At 36.5% G+C, this 13,998-nt stretch overlaps 1 protein-coding gene across 1 annotated transcript in view; it reads right to left on the bottom strand.

Annotated features, from left to right (window-relative positions):
* The window catches only part of si:ch211-243j20.2 (uridine-cytidine kinase-like 1), a 30,331-nt gene that overhangs the window by 4,893 nt on the left and 11,440 nt on the right, over nucleotides 1–13,998 (bottom strand). Inside the window, exons 5-8 of the mRNA XM_057822945.1 lie at nucleotides 3,931–4,002; nucleotides 2,692–2,881; nucleotides 2,569–2,630; nucleotides 2,444–2,460 (exon numbers count right to left, since the gene is read on the bottom strand). Coding sequence (XP_057678928.1) covers nucleotides 2,444–2,460; nucleotides 2,569–2,630; nucleotides 2,692–2,881; nucleotides 3,931–4,002 — 341 coding nt within the window. The remainder of the gene's footprint in view (nucleotides 1–2,443; nucleotides 2,461–2,568; nucleotides 2,631–2,691; nucleotides 2,882–3,930; nucleotides 4,003–13,998) is intronic.

Here is a 13,998-nt window from a genome sequence, read left to right as displayed (position 1 = left end):
CGTGTATTTATTTTATTATTCTTATTCTGCATTCATTTCAGCATTTATTTAAATTTGTATTTATTTCAACAGTTATTGGTTCAATTAAATATAGATTTTTTAAAAATTATGAAAAATAATGAAATCAATAAAAATGGAAATAAACAAATATGAACTGCAATAAATGCCAGTGAATGAAAGTCCATCTTGTATTATTACCAGCAGATGGCGCCAAGTCTCTTTAAATGCAATCCCCATTTTCGACAAAAGAAAATCATTCATGTGCTTGAAAATGCTGAATTGCCGTCTATAGCTTACGTATTCTTAAAATATGAGCATTTTTCTTGACTTCTTTCTACAGAAAACAAGCAGTACAACCACACAAATTCATGAAAGGGGGAAAATTCTAACAATAAAAGCAACAGTGAGTTAAACTGTCTGCTGTTTAAGTGAGTTAGTGGTCAAGTGTGCTTCCTTGCTTTGAAGAAGGTTATTCAATCACTATTAGAGAGCTTAGGTGTTTCAATAGAAAGCAAGTTGTTTGCTCTGGCCAAACAAACTCAGCAGAAAAAATACACTGACACTGCAAAACAGCCATGAAAGAGTAAAAATGGAGTGAAAAGCACAGCAAACAAGGTCAGAGCGCAACAAAGTGCCTCACATTTCCAAGTGCAGCTATCCCTGATTGATGGTCATGTGACAGGAAGTGATGAGAAGCATTGGAGAGGATAGAAGAAGGAGGACAAAGTCAATTGAAGACAGCCAATAGTTTGTCACGCTTCCAGTGGATTTTTTAAGTTTTAAACGAATTTGACCAATTTAAACGCTAATAAATTTGCCAGTTAAGAAATGTGTACATAACAGAAGATTTACGTTTTTTTATGTCATTTTTAATATTAGTTTTTTATTTAGTAAAATTAGAAGTCTTTTGTTTTTTGTGGTTTTAAATTGAAAAATACATAGTAATAAGAGAACATTTATTGTTTTCACCTGTTTGTTATTTGATTATCATATACTGAATTTTATACATAATCATTTTTTAATCAACTGAAAAAATACACATTGTATTTTACATATATTTATTGCACGTTTTTATTCAAATGTTTATTTAAAATAAATAAAACGAAGGAATAAGATAACCAAATAAAAACAACATTTACTGTTTACATTTTTAAATCAAAAGTATTTTGATTTAAAAAATATTTTGCTGTTTTTCCCTTGTTTTTTTATTTTTAAAATATTTCAAAAACAGTAATAAAAAACAAAAACATTCCTTTTTAAATCGGAAAACATTTTTAAAAAGCAATTTATAAATATTTTAAATAAAATAAAATATTAAGGTCCCCCCTTTTTTTTCTATTAAAAACAAAAAAGTCAAAAAATTAAAACAAATAAGAGGAAGCCATTTACCATTTTAAGAGGCTAAAAAAACATGATTTTGACAGTTTTTATGCCAACAATGTCTCAAAGCGGTTTTTAAGAAAATGTTCCTTGTACATTTTTTTAATGTTTATATTTTTCAGTTTTCTTATGTTTTAAAGCAACACTTGGTAATTTTTCAGTTTTGGTCAATTTTAGCGACGCCGGTGGACAAAAGTGGTAGTGTTTTGCCTTAAGGAGGCCTGCGTTTCCCATGAAGACCAGCGCACGTCCGCACAGTGTCGTAAAATCATCAATCAATCAAAAATCAATCTCCCGGTCGCCTACAGATGGACTTAACAATATTTGTTTCAAGCGGCTGTGTGAAGGAGGAATAGTAACAAAGGAATAAACAATAGCATATGATGGTTAGCAACAGTGTGGCTTATTGTGGCTAACCCCCCAACTCCACCTGAACTTGTCAGCCAGCGCTGACAAGTTTGGTTGAGGGGGGTGGGGGGTTTGTCACACCAGCAAGTGAAAACCAGTGCAGTATTTATTTTGTATATCCTGATAGCCTCCCTTTTTTCTTCCTCAGACAAAACTTTTTGTCTCTTTTGTTGTTCTGCCATCTTTGCAGAATTGGCACAAAACCGTTCGCATCGAATTCCGTCTTTATAATGAATCGGGAAAGGGGGAAGTGACGTAAAGCAGTTAGCACATTTATAGGGTTTTTTTTGTGTGGCAGGGTTCCTGCCACCCTCCTCGAAAGTTAATTAGTGCCGGTGAAAGTGATACAGACTCCCTCAAGATATAAAAGAGGTGTCATTCAACTAGCTGTCAGTCGACATATCACAAATGTAAGAAAATGTTTTATAAAGGTTGAAAAGTTACCTAGGGTTTGTTTAATGTCTCTAAACGATTTTTAAAAATTTATACTTTGTATTTTTGTGGTGTTTTTTTTTTTTAATGTTTATATTATTTCTATGACTTTTTTATGTTTTAATATCTCTAAACGATTATCCCAAAAATGGTCGATTAATATGATCATTGGTTACTCATTGATTAATCAAGCCCGTCATAAACAAAAAAAAAAAAGTTGTACCTTACAGTGATTTCACGCTTGGATGGTCACACAGAATTCAGCCAGGACACACAAAAACACACAAAAGCAGTAAAGTAAATCACTTGTAGTCATTTAAATACTACAGAATATTTTTTTGCACTTACCTTCTCCAGTTGACTATGAACATGCTGAACGATCAAATCCAATGCCACAAAGTTGTCCCCACCTGCAAGAGGACACAAAGTGTTAAAATCTCATCCCGGCAACCAGATAACAAGGAGTGGGACCTCGAGGAACCACGATATCAGCAAGCTGCATGGTGGGCTCGATGTACTGCTCGAAAGCGGGTTTGACGTATTTGTTGTACTGCTTAATGATGCCGCTGATGTCCCGCCCGCGCTGCGACACGTCCCGTTTCAACCGCCGTGTTAGCCGGATGTCCGAATCGGTGTCCACAAACACTTTCATGTCCAACAGCTGGATGAAAAATAGAAATTATTGGTGTCAATGAAAAATGACCATTTAATGCTAGCCAAACGTCATTAGCCCATTAGCTACCGTTGACGGAGATAAATGTCCAATGTGTTTTAACTGGGATGTCAGTAACGAATGAACGTTCGCTGCCCTCCTAGTTCAAATGGATTGGACGTCTATTATTGATAAACTCATTTAAATTAAGTTGATGTCTATCAACGTCAAAAAAAAATTTTTTTTTAAAAATCATCATTCACTGCTAGCCAAATGACGTTAGCTCATTGGCTACCGTTGACGGTGATAGACGTCCAATACATTTGAACTGGGAGGGATGGCAGCGACTGAGTGAACGCTTTCATTTATCTATTTAAAAAAAAAAAGGTAATAAAAAAATGTATATATATTCAAAAATATTGTAACATAATTTATATTAATGAAAAAAAATAGAAAACAAAAAAACACATTAAATAATGATGTATTATCTTTTTTTTAATTTAAAAAAATGCGATTTTTTTTTTAAAATTCACATTTATTAATTATAAGCTTTTGTATTTAACAAACCATTTTAATTACATTTAATTTATATTTTAATATTTTTTTTAAATAAATACTTTTTTGTTTCTTTGCATATTTTTATATTAATTCAATACTTTTTTTAAAGGTCAAAAACAGTAAATATTTTGTTTTGTATATATTGAAAAAATACTGTAACTGAATTTGAAAAAAAACATTTTTTTTTAATGAACTAAATGGTTGCCATTGACAGTGAGATAGCCAATACATATATTCATTCTCTGCCAACCCTCCCGTGTCCAATGGATTGGACCTCTACTAGTGATAATCTCATTTAAATTCACAGCAGGATGAAAAAACCCACAAGATTGGACGTCTATCATCATCAATGGCACTGAAAGAGTTAGTTACCAGTTAGACAAGGGTCATTAATAACTGTGTGGGAGAAGTATCCCTTGGGAGATTGGGAGCCTTATCGCATACATTCACACACGGCTGTGAAAAAAAAAAAAAAAAATTAAAGGGAGAAAAAAAGCAACCTTGAGCAGTTCCTTGTTGGCGAAGGCGAGGATTCCTTCAAAAATGACAACATTGGCCCCATACACCGTTTTCTGTGGAAAAAAATATTATATTAGGAAATGTGTCCATTTTCTGTCATGGAATAGGTATATAATCTATATTGAAATATTGTATGTATTTTCTGATTAAAACAGGTCATGTTTAATTGTTTTTGGTTGTAAAGTCCTATCCCAGCAAACAAAAACGGATGCTAACTGATACATGCTAATCGTTTGTGTGGATTGTTATTGTTGTATCAGCAGCTAGTTATAAACGCAAATTTCAATTGCTGTTATTGAAGAGCATCCTACTTTAAAAAAGTAATTAATTACAGTTACAAATTACTCTTCCCAAAAAGTAATTGCGTTAGTAATTAGTTACTTGGCAAAGTAACTGGTGTTTCTTTACTTTTTTTTTATTTTTATTTTTTTTTAGTTTTTCGTTTAAAAAAAAAAAAAAAAACAGCATAGGTCACACTATGTGAAGTTCAAAGGGTTTTTTGGATAATTGGCCCTAACCAAATTCTTTACCCACCTAAACTTAACTAGACACAAGGGTATTGCGGATATTCCGATAACTAGATAGTAACCTTTGCTATGTTTGGAAGTAGTTTAATGTTGTGAATCAACCGTTAAAGTTGTTAAAATTGCTCCCGTTATTGCATTAGTTCCCTTCTGTCTACTTTCGACATATGAAAGTTTTAAAACTGTTTCATCATTTAGAGATACAGTGCCTTGCAAAAGTATTCGGCCCCCTTGAATCTTGCAACCTTTCGCCACATTTCAGGCTTCAAACAAAGATATGAAATTAATTTTTTTTGTCAAGAATCAACAACAAGTGGGACACAATCGTGAAGTGGAACAAAATATTTTGGATAATTTAAACTTTTTTAACAAATAAAAAACTGAAAAGTGGGGCGTGCAATATTATTCGGCCCCTTTACTTTCAGTGCAGCAAACTCACTCCAGAAGTTCAGTGAGGATCTCTGAATGATCCAATGTTGTCCTAAATGACCGATGATAATAAATAGAATCCACCTGTGTGTAATCAAGTCTCCGTATAAATGCACCTGCTCTGTGATAGTCTCAGGGTTCTGTTTAAAGTGCAGAGGGCATTATGAAAACCAAGGAACACACCAGGCAGGTCCGAGATACTGTTGTGGAGAAGTTTAAAGCCGGATTTGGATACGAAAAGATTTCCCAAGCTTTAAACATCTCAAGGAGCACTGTGCAAGCCATCATATTAAAATGGAAGGAGCATCAGACCACTGCAAATCTACCAAGACCCGGCCGTCCTTCCAAACTTTCTTCTCAAACAAGGAGAAAACTGATCAGAGATGCAGCCAAGAGGCCCATGATCACTCTGGATGAACTGCAGAGATCTACAGCTGAGGTGGGAGAGTCTGTCCATAGGACAACAATCAGTCGTACACTGCACAAATCTGGCCTTTATGGAAGAGTGGCAAGAAGAAAGCCATTTCTCAAAGATATCCATAAAAAGTCTTGTTTAAGGTTTGCCACAAGCCACCTGGGAGACACACCAAACATGTGGAAGAAGGTGCTCTGGTCAGATGAAACCAAAATTGAACTTTTTGGCCACAATGCAAAACGATATGTTTGGCTTAAAGCAACACAGCTCATCACCCTGAACACACCATCCCCACTGTCAAACATGGTGGCGGCAGCATCATGGTTTGGGCCTGCTTTTCTTCAGCAGGGACAGGGAAGATAGTTAAAATTGACGGGAAGATGGATGCAGCCAAATACAGGAACATTCTGGAAGAAAACCTGTTGGTATCTGCACAAGACCTGAGACTGGGACGGAGATTTATCTTCCAACAGGACAATGATCCAAAACATAAAGCCAAATCTACAATGGAATGGTTCAAAAATAAACGTATCCAGGTGTTAGAATGGCCAAGTCAAAGTCCAGACCTGAATCCAATCGAGAAACTGTGGAAAGAGCTGAAGACTGCTGTTCACAAACACTCTCCATCCAACCTCACTGAGCTCGAGCTGTTTTGCAAGGAAGAATGGGCAAGAATGTCGGTCTCTCGATGTGCAAAACTGATAGAAACATACCCCAAGCGACTTGCAGCTGTAATTGGAGCAAAAGGTGGCGCTACAAAGTATTAACGCAAGGGGGCCGAATAATATTGCACGCCCCACTTTTCAGTTTTTTTATTTGTTAAAAAGTTTAAATTATTCAATAAATTTTGTTCCACTTCACGATTGTGTCCCACCTGTTGTTGATTCTTGACAAAAAATTAAAATTTTATATCTTTATGTTTGAAGCCTGAAATATGGCGAAAAGTTGCAAGGTTCAAGGGGGCCGAATACTTTTGCAAGGCACTGGATATTGAAGTCAAGATTTTGCCGATTTAGGAGTATTTTAGATTAAAAGTTACTTAGGTCCGCTAGGAATGTTCTCAACAACAGAGCCTTCCTGAGAAGTCTACTGCTTTAAGATGGTGGCTCTTTAACGCCGGCGAGTCCAACATTTCGCATCTAGTTCTATATACATGTGATATCTACCGTAGCATCATGTGGGCATAGTTTGTAGGCTATCTGCTACAGTCAGGTATTATTAGAGCCACCTAGCATTGCGTTTGCAACGGCGTCAAAACTCCCTTGCTTCCTCCCCACTCCCGCTCTGCTCTCTCGTCTCCTTGAGTCCGTGTCCCTCAGACTTTTCTCGCGCCATTCAACCAACGTAGTAACCCCCACCTTTACATCCTCAGTAACAGCAACTGCGTTGCAAAGATGACAAAAGTAATTAATTAAGATTACTCACTACTGGAAAAAAAAACGCCATTAGTAACAGCGTTAGAGTTATTAACAACACTGTTGAAGATGAAACTGATTTAATTTCATTTTTATTTTGTTGATGTCATGAGCAGCTGAATAAAGTCAGCAAATCACACGGACGTCTGACATCGTCATTTCGGAGCTTAGCTCTTTGTCTAGCGAGGACAACCAAAATCTTGGCGAGGACAGTACAATGACGTATAGTACATGTTTTTGGACGGTTATTTCGACATTTATGCGGTAAATAGGTGCACTTAAAGTGTTAATTATGACTTACTTGGAAATCCGGGTTACGTCGGCAGCTTAAGAACGGAACCCGCTCGTAACCCGGGGACCACCTGTGTTGAGATATTAATTTCGAATTATGACGTCAATCGCAGCCCCTCTGTCACGGCTGACGGAGCGTACTAACTCTCTCAATAACAGAGGGCTGTCCAAACAACTAGCGAATGGCACCCCTTCGGATCCATTTCGCAAAAATAATATCTTGAGCACCCCATTTACTACAAAATGGACCCCAAGTGGTGCCATTTGTTTGTGCTACGTTTGCGCTAGTTGTTGGCATACCCCTCTGTTATTGATAGAGTTGGTACGCTTCGTCAACTGTAGGAGTCAGATACGAAAAAGATGCGAGGGACGGCATCACTCGAAATTATCTATAAAATATCTCTGGAACGATAGCAACACAAACGAAATTTTTTAAAGCACTAATGAGAACAAACATAGCATAAACAAATAGCACCATTTCGGGTCAATTTTGCAATAAATGAGGGTCTTGAGGTCATCACTTGAAATTAATATCTCTATCTCAAAAACGATAGCAGCACAAACGAAAATTTTTACAGCAAAATCGAAGCAGAAACAATTGACACCATTTTTAATCAAAATGGGGGCTCATGGACCTCAGATAGACCTATAAAAGAATTGTTAATATCTTAAAAATGATGGCAGCACAAATTAAACTTTTTACAGACAAATGTAGCACAAACGATTGACATCATTTTTATATAAATTTACGTCTGACGGGGGCCAACTTCATGGAGGTCTCCCCAATGAAGGAGATAGTACCTTTTCACGTAGGCACCATCTAACTGTTTGTATTACTCTAACACACCCACTATAAAATAAATAGCACTTATACCATAGTTTAAGGAAAACAAGCAGAATATAGGGCATAAGAGATAAACAACGCATTCACATCATGGACAGCGCGTGCGTCATACAACTGACAGAGCAAGACTGACGCACCAACTCTCGCAATCAGTTCTCCCAGACAGTCTAGAACAAATGGCGGGACGCTCTGTCTCAACACAAAGAACACCGAAGAACGCCCGATAAGACTCCAAGAGCCCCTTTGACGCTGAGGTGGCAAAATCCACAACTTTTGTTGCCCTGACAACAGTAACTCCCGAATCCTCCAGTCCAATCCACAAACAGACAATAATCCTAAAAACACCCTTCTTCCTGCCCACGGCCATCCCCATGAGAGCCTTCAAAAGACAATGTTTAACTAATTGTGGTCGTTTTTCTCGGGAACCTTTTGCCGACTTCTGATATGGTGACCTTGGAACAAGTTTGCCTCCTCGCCTGAGTCTGTGTCGCCTTGCCATTTTGATTGCTGTCGACCTGAATAAATTGTCAACTTGTTTTGGGTGAGCTTTCCTTAAACCTTTCAAAATGGAGTCAGTACAAAGGATTAAGACTAAGGCGAGTGCGGGGGTCCGGCTGTCCGGAGAGGGTCAGATTCTTTCACCGAGCATGTAAACGCATTATGAAAAATGTTAAAATGTTAATAATAACTATATGGCAAGTCAACGCAAATAATGTTGCCACGATTAATTGACAACTAATCACTTGTAAAATTAATAGGCAATTATTCCAATCGTGATTAATATTTTTTAGACGTTCACCTAAAATACTTCTGCTTCTGTTCTTGAACCTCTGACGAGCAAATCTCTGATTTCTGTAGACCTAAATTTAATATTATTAGCTTTGTAATTATAATAAATAGGGTTGTTCCGATCATGTTTTTTTTGCTCCCGATCCGATCCCGATCGTTTTAGTTTGAGTATCTGCCGATCCCGATATTTCCCGATCCGATTGCTTTTTTTTTTGCTCCCGATTCAATTCCAATCATTCCCGATAATTTTTCCCGATCATAAACATTTTGGCAATGCATTAAGAAAAAAATGAATAAAACTCGGACGAATATATACATTCAACATACAGTACATAAGTACTGTATTTGTTTATTATAAATCCTCAAGATGGCATTTACATTATTAACATTCTTTCTGTGAGAGGGATCCACGGATAGAAAGACTTGTGACTTTGTATATTGTGACTAAATATTGCCATCTAGTGTATTTGTTGAGCTTTCAGTAAATGATACTGTAGCCATGCCCAAATGCATGATGGGAAGTGGAACCATGACTGTGCGTAGTGCTACCAATTGATATATCTTCTCTGCGTTGGGAAATAACATAAGGTGTTAAGAAAAAGATCAATTGCTACCTTGCTTCCCCACATTGCTTCCCATGATATTTCTAATCGTAGGGAGAGGGATTGTAAGGCTTTAGCCAATTAAAAAAAGGCTCCAAAGACTGCCAAAATTAATTCTACTCATTTTACGCTGCCTTTTATCTCTCTAGATAGGTAAAACGGCGCCATTGCAGATTGAGCGACAATGCGTGAGTGGGTCCTGCAGTGCATGCATTAATTGCGTTAAATATTTTACCGTGATACATTTTATAAAAAATTAATTACCGCTGTTATCGGGATAAATTTGATAACCCTACCTTAAGCCTAAACTAAAGACTCTGGATGAGTGTAACATATTATGTCTGTAACATTAAATACAATTAGAAAACGATTTAATTAAAAAATATATATATACTACAAAAAGGCATGGCCGATATTTTTTTGCTGATTCCGATACTTTGAAAATGACGTGATCGGACCCGATCGATCTCTGATAATAAATGAATTATCAAACTACCCTCTATGGCAACAATAACATACAGTATAGCGCTACAAAGAGTAAACCTTCAAAGACAAAATGGAGGCTTGGCGGCTTCTCGATCAGTGTCGCCCTGAAGTCGATAAAGCTGACCGACGACGCCGAGCAGAAGCGCTCGCTTTATGTGAATTGTAAAGAAACCGATGAGTGTTTATCGACCGCTTCATTTGGTGTGCGCGCGCATGCTCTTCCCACCATTGATTTAGTGTGTGCTCAACACTTTCAAGTGCAGTGAACTTCCTGATGGACCACAGAAGAAGAAGGGGAAGGTTAAAAAGAGGTGCGGTGGGGAATGTTTCGGGTTTTTAATTACCAGCAGCCGGCGCTAAGCCACCATAAAAGGATTTGTGAGTGCGGACGGGCCATTTCCCGTGAGGCTTTGTGCCTTTCAGCCATGAAATTACATCGCCGGGAAATAGAGAACAGTTAGCGCTGCCGGATTGATTCCCGGAAGAGTGCATGAGAAGGGTTTTGTGCTAACGTGCTGATAATTAACACATTAGTGCAAGTAGTTAACACATCAATGGGAGAAGTGCTGCTTTTGCGGTTTTAATTAGGCACGTGGGCATGATACAGTGCAAATAATTAACTCATTTGCTGCTGTTGACGGTGCTAGACGTCTAATCTATTTTCGACTGAGAGAGGGTGAATGAACAACAACAACAACAACATCAATATGAACTGGACGTCTAGCATTGTCAATGGGCTGCTGGACCAGTTAAAATGGATCGGACTGCTATTGGTGTCAATGGCAGTCAAGGAGTTTATGGAAAAATGACTTAACTAAAACTTGGATATGAAAAAAAAAAAAAAAAAAAAAAAGACAAAAAAATTTTTAATTTTTTTTTTTTTTTTACAAAAGGAATCCTTAAAAATGATTTAGAAACATACTAAATAAATGAAAATTTACTTAAATTTGACCAGAAGTGGACCAAAAAAACCTATAGAAAGAAGGTTCATTAAGAGATTTAAAGTTGATTGGCAAAAAAAAAAAATTCAGAAATTTTGATAAAAACATACCCTGACTCTAAAAAAAAATATGATTAAAAAAAAAAAAGAACTCAATTAACATGCAGTTCCCAAAAGAATATGACTAAAAAACTAACTAAACCTTTGGTGGGAAAAATATATTTTGACCAAAATAAAAAAATTAAAAAATTTGAAGAGAAGAAATTCTGAAATTTCAAAGAATATTTTGACAAAAATAACCCAAAGAAAAGGATTTTGAAAATAATTGAGGAAAATCAAACGATACAAATCTGCCAGGAAATTGACAAGAAAATATTCAGTTTATAATTAAAACACGAGAAAGAAGGGACATAAAAAAGAATTTTAAAAAATTGGGTGAGGGGCATTTTAATTTTTATTTACTGAGAAATGTTGATTTAAAAAATTATGATATTGGGAAAATGATTAATACATGAATTCAACATACACAATGCAGATACAAAAATGACAAAAAACAGTACTTTAACTGGGGGCAAAAAAATTATAATTTTGAGGAAAAAACACCCAAAATATGAACCCTTTGATCCAAGGGCGCGGGTTTGGTCTTAATATTGGTAAGGATGAAATTACAGCATAACCTGCATGTACGCTTTTTGCTTGGGACGGGACATTAATAAGACCAAACAGACTGGGTGAACGGGGTTCAAGGCTACATTTCTCACGAATATGAATCTAAATAATTGATAGGCTAAATGATCAATGCAAATGCAATGTATTGATTTTTACTAACTTTCACACTGCAAATTCATAATGTCTTAATCTGATATTTTTTCTTAGAAATAGTCGAATAATTTTCTCCATCTTGTTTTGAGTGTTAAAGAGCATACGACACCAGAAAAAAAGTCTTAAATGGCATTATTATGTGAATTAGAATCATATTTTGAGACGATTCGACCATATACAACAATTTAGCAAAGCGCAGATGACGAGAAATTAGTTTTTTAATCTGCCGGTTAGCCACGCCTACAATTATAGGGCTTTAGCGTCCCCAACAGGTGGATGACGTCAGCGGTAGACTAGGCTCATCGGTTTTACTATTCAGCCCATCGAGGGGGAATTGTTCAGAACGAGGAAAACGAGACGAAGAGAGCTGCAAAATGTCATTGTTTCAGTCTCTCTACTCCCAATATTTTTACAGGATATTCTTTTTATCCAAGTATTTTCCCCAATAGCTATATAAATGGCTTGAGAAGGACCAGTCAGCCCGTCGAGGGGGAACTATTCACAATGAGGAAAACGCGACGATGAGAGCGGCAAAATGTCATTGTTTCTGTCTCTTTACTTCTATATTTTTACAGGATATTCTTTTTATCCAAGTATTTTTCCCCAATAGCTATATAAATGGCTTGAGAAGGACCAGTCAGCCCGTCGAGGGGGAACTATTCACAATGAGGAAAACGCGACGAAGAGAGCGGCAAAATGTCATTGTTTCTGTCTCTTTTCTTCAATATTTTTACAGGATATTCTTTTTACCCAAGTACTTTCCCCAATTGCTAAATAAATGGCATGGTCATGACAAATAACTTGTGCTAAATGGAATATAAAATAATAAAAATCCATTTATTCAAGACGACATGGCAAAATTACTCCATAATGGTCAAAACAGTCGACTTTACCTTTACTGTCACACCTGCCGAACGATATTTTATGACACCAAAATCGGACATATGTCATTTCCCTTCCCCGGCTTCGGAGAATGTAAACAGACCAGAAGGAGTGACAGCTAGCCGACATGCTAACCCGAACCGAGGGATGTTTCAAAGTCTTCGAAGTGGAAAATCACACATAACTAGCCTGGATTATTTGACATGACGACCCGGTTGTCGAGTTTCTTTGCGGATCGGCAAACCGCCCGGTGGAGAGCAATTTACAATTCGTTCCCTGGAGGAGGGTGGCTGGAATTGTTGTGTAGCTAACGTGCTAACAGCTAACTGCTAATGAGCGTGAGGATAGCTTTTTACATGCCTATCAATGATCAAACGTAAGTAGTCCTTTATTTAAAGGAATTTTATAGTGTTTACTTTGTAATCACTGTATTCGTATTTGACATAATACAAAACAAGATGTTTACTCACTTCCTTGTAAGTCCAATGGTCCCACAGTAAATATCCACGGTGAATGGGAACCTTTTGAAACTCCAAAAAGGCGCATACGCCTCTCCCGCATACAGAATGATTTTTCTGCAGCCGTTTGGCTGGCGTGATGCAAAAAATAAAAGTATTAATCCGCAAAATGAGCTGAATCCTTCGTCCTCATACACAACAGTACACTGTAGCGTGAAGAGGACGTCTTCTACCGTACACGTCACAGCGCCCTCCTCCTCAATGCGAGACCGAAGCCGGAAGTCACTCATTTTCCTGGCGCGGGATTCAAAAAAACTAAATAAATATAGCGATCGCTTCCACACACATCCAAGCGGTCCATATCATTCAGGAGCATAAAATACCGCGTGTATTATGAAATAAACATGCTTTTTCGTGTCACAAGCACTTTAAAGACAGATTTATTTTAGTTAACAGATTAATACATCAGATTATTCCACTTGAATTAAGTAAATATTACTATTTGTTCCTATTCAGCCCATACATCTTAAAGTTGGTCATTTTTCACCTAAATCCAGAAAAAAATCGCTTTCAAATAATGTTTGGAACAATATCTATCCTTGATTTAAGAGCATTTCTGACAAACAAGCTTTTTTTTTTAGATTAAACTAACTTTTTGCTAAAAATAAATCTGTTAAGATTATTTTCATCTAGCTATTTTTCTTATTTCAAGAAATCTAAGTGAGTAAAATCTACTTGAAGCACTGGCAGATCACTTCACGTACTTCTAGTGGATTTACACTGAAAACAAAGGAATTTACCTAGTTTTAAGGAGGTGTGTTTTTGCAGTGCATATGTGTTGGTTCAGGTGATACACGGTTCTATTCAAACCTTTGTTTTCAAAAACTACTAAACAAACATTTTGAAAACTTCCAGAGTAAATGTCGATTTTATTAGCTAATTTAAATAGCAATATTTGAACATTAACATACACAAGAAACACAAACTTCTTAATCATCTCTTAACTATCCAGGAATGCAAAAAAATATATAAATTTGTCTTAGACTCAAAACTGTCTCAAAATAAATTAAATGGAGCAACAAACTTTAGTCGGAATAACCAAAATAAATGAAAATAGAGCCTTCCTTCAGGTAAAACACGACTTTTTTGTCC

This window comes from Corythoichthys intestinalis, chromosome 19, assembly GCF_030265065.1.
Source record: "Corythoichthys intestinalis isolate RoL2023-P3 chromosome 19, ASM3026506v1, whole genome shotgun sequence".
NCBI lineage: Eukaryota > Metazoa > Chordata > Actinopteri > Syngnathiformes > Syngnathidae > Corythoichthys > Corythoichthys intestinalis.
The sequence above is the reverse complement of the archived record's forward strand: the minus strand, read 5'-3'. Positions and strand labels throughout refer to the sequence as shown.